Source organism: Condylura cristata, unplaced genomic scaffold (genome assembly GCF_000260355.1).
Source record: "Condylura cristata isolate star-nosed mole 26May11 unplaced genomic scaffold, ConCri1.0 scaffold00009, whole genome shotgun sequence".
Lineage (NCBI taxonomy): Eukaryota > Metazoa > Chordata > Mammalia > Eulipotyphla > Talpidae > Condylura > Condylura cristata.
Genome location: NW_004567110.1, coordinates 121420 through 123519, shown reverse-complemented (window position 1 = coordinate 123519; position 2100 = coordinate 121420). Strand labels below are relative to the sequence as shown.

The 2100-nt window shown below is 65.6% G+C and overlaps 1 protein-coding gene across 1 annotated transcript in view; it reads left to right on the top strand.

Moving 5' to 3' along the window:
- The first annotated feature begins 116 nt into the window (after positions 1-116).
- The window catches only part of SPIRE2 (spire-type actin nucleation factor 2), a 15247-nt gene continuing 13263 nt past the window's right edge, over positions 117-2100 (top strand). Inside the window, exon 1 of the mRNA XM_012722844.1 lies at positions 117-422. Coding sequence (XP_012578298.1) covers positions 392-422 — 31 coding nt within the window. The 5' untranslated portion in view covers positions 117-391. The remainder of the gene's footprint in view (positions 423-2100) is intronic.

Below are 2100 nucleotides of genomic sequence, written 5' to 3'. Positions count from 1 at the left end.
CGGGAAGGACACTCGTCCTTCTGGGACTGTTCCCCCCCCCAGCCCAGCTGGGCCCCGGAGCCCGCGGGACGCGCCACTGCTCCCGGCCCTGTTCCTCTGGGGAGAGGGACTTGGCTCGTGGCGGCCGGTGGGGGAGTCGCTGCGGAGCCTGCCCCTGCGCCCCGCCCTGCTTCCCTCCTGGGGCTTGGCCTGCGGGCGGGCGGGCGCAGGCCCCTCCTGGGGCGGGAAGGACACTCGTCCTTCTGGGACTGTTCCCTGCCGAGGCTGTGTGCACCCAAGCCTGGCTGGAGCGCCCCAACTTCCTGGGTGTGTCAGTGAAAGGAGAGCCGGGGACATCCCGGCCTCCTGGCCGCTCTCCTGCTGGTAATCGGCAGGAATCAGCACTTAAGTCATGGAAAGGCATCTGCAGTCTGTTCAAAGTGGTGAGTTTTAGGTGGTTTTTTAATCTTTGGAAAGAAAGAACCCTCATTTCTTCCCTGGAGAACTGGGCTGCTGGGATGGAGCCCTCGCTGACCGCCAAGCCCCGCCCCCGAGCGGCTATCCTGCTGGGGAGCAGCAGGGCTAGCGGAGCGTGCCGCCAGAGGGCTGGGCACTGTCCAGCCTGAGACACAGACTTGCGGAAATGCCCACAGGCAGGCCCCCGGCCGGGGCAGGGCCAGGCAGGGGAGGCCAGCCGGGGCCGCAGCTCCCCATTCCTCGCCCGACGGCCAGCCGGGAGCCTGTGCGTGGCTGTCCTCTGCCCAGCGTGGGAGGCAGACGCCGCAGGAGCTGACCACTGACGTGGGGCCAGGCGGGCTGAAGCCCAGGTGCCCACGGACTCGGCCAGCAGCCTCCGTGGCTCTGGGGGCCTGTGGCTGTCAGGCCTGGGGTGCTGGACATGGGGCTTCAGGCTTCTCCAGAGGCTTTTTTCCTCCTCAGATGACCACCTGGTGCCTCTGCATCCCGGGGGTCATCACTGTAACCCCAGGCCCCGAGGGTGGTGCTGTTCAGCACCCCCGGGCTGACCCCTGACTGACCCTCTGAGTTGGGAGCTGAGGACAGCAGCATGGGGCCAGCTGGCTCCCTGATGCTGGAGTGGGGGGATGGGTTTAGTTACTGGGGCTCGCCAGCAGGCGGCCGTCCTGGGGCCATCCTGCCCCCCCCCGCCCCGCCTCGCCCCGTCCATTCCCGCGGACCCAGAGGCACGTCTGCTGTCCTGCTCACGCTGCCCTGGGCTGGCCGGGCAGCTCAAGGCTCGGGCCCAGCCTCCTCTCCGGCACCTGCCCAGGAGCTGCCCGTGACGCCAGCACTGTTTCATTTTCCACTTGGGTGATCTTTGGTTTCTCTTCATAAACACGTCTCATAAAGATGGGTGAGGGCTGCGGCCTTTTTAGATTAGGGAAAGTAGGTGCCCTGAACGACTGGTCTGTGCTTGTCAACTTCCAGGAATCAGCTGCAGCTAGATGGGGCCTCAGGCCACAGCCAGCTTGGCCCTGAGACGGTGGACAGCCGGAGGGCGCTCCCGGGTCACTGCAGGGAGCTGGCCCGCAGCGAGGGCGCTGCTCACCCTCAGGGTGAAGCAAGTTAATTAATACATTTTTTAAAGCTGTATTTATTCATGCACACAAGAACTGGGGTGCAGGCCAGGGGTGCAGTGCGAGAGGACTCCCCAGGGCAAGAGTGGGGAGCGGAACAGGCCGATCCATTGAAAGCCATTGCTGAGGGGAGCAGCGGGGGGGCGGGGGGGCTGCTGCATCACTCCCTGGCCGGGGATGGACTCAGGCTGCAGTGGCCGCTGACTGCTCTATAGTCCTGAGACTGACCCCCGCCCCCAAGGAGGCCCTGATTAATCAATGTCTAACGTAACTTTAAAAATCAACCAAACAAAGCCGGGTTCGGGGCTGAGACTGGCGCACAGCCGCACAAACTTGGGGCTGCCAGCGTAAGCGCCGAGCCCTGGGGAGACCCCGGAGCCTGGAGCTGCCCGTTGGCGGGGTCTGTTGTGCTTTGTGGGGGCGGGGGTTGGGTGGCAGTCCCCTTCGGGACACTCCTGGGAGCGGCTGCTCCCCATGGAGGTGCTGGAGGGCCAGAGGCTGCAGCTCGGGCCCCCACCGGCAGCCC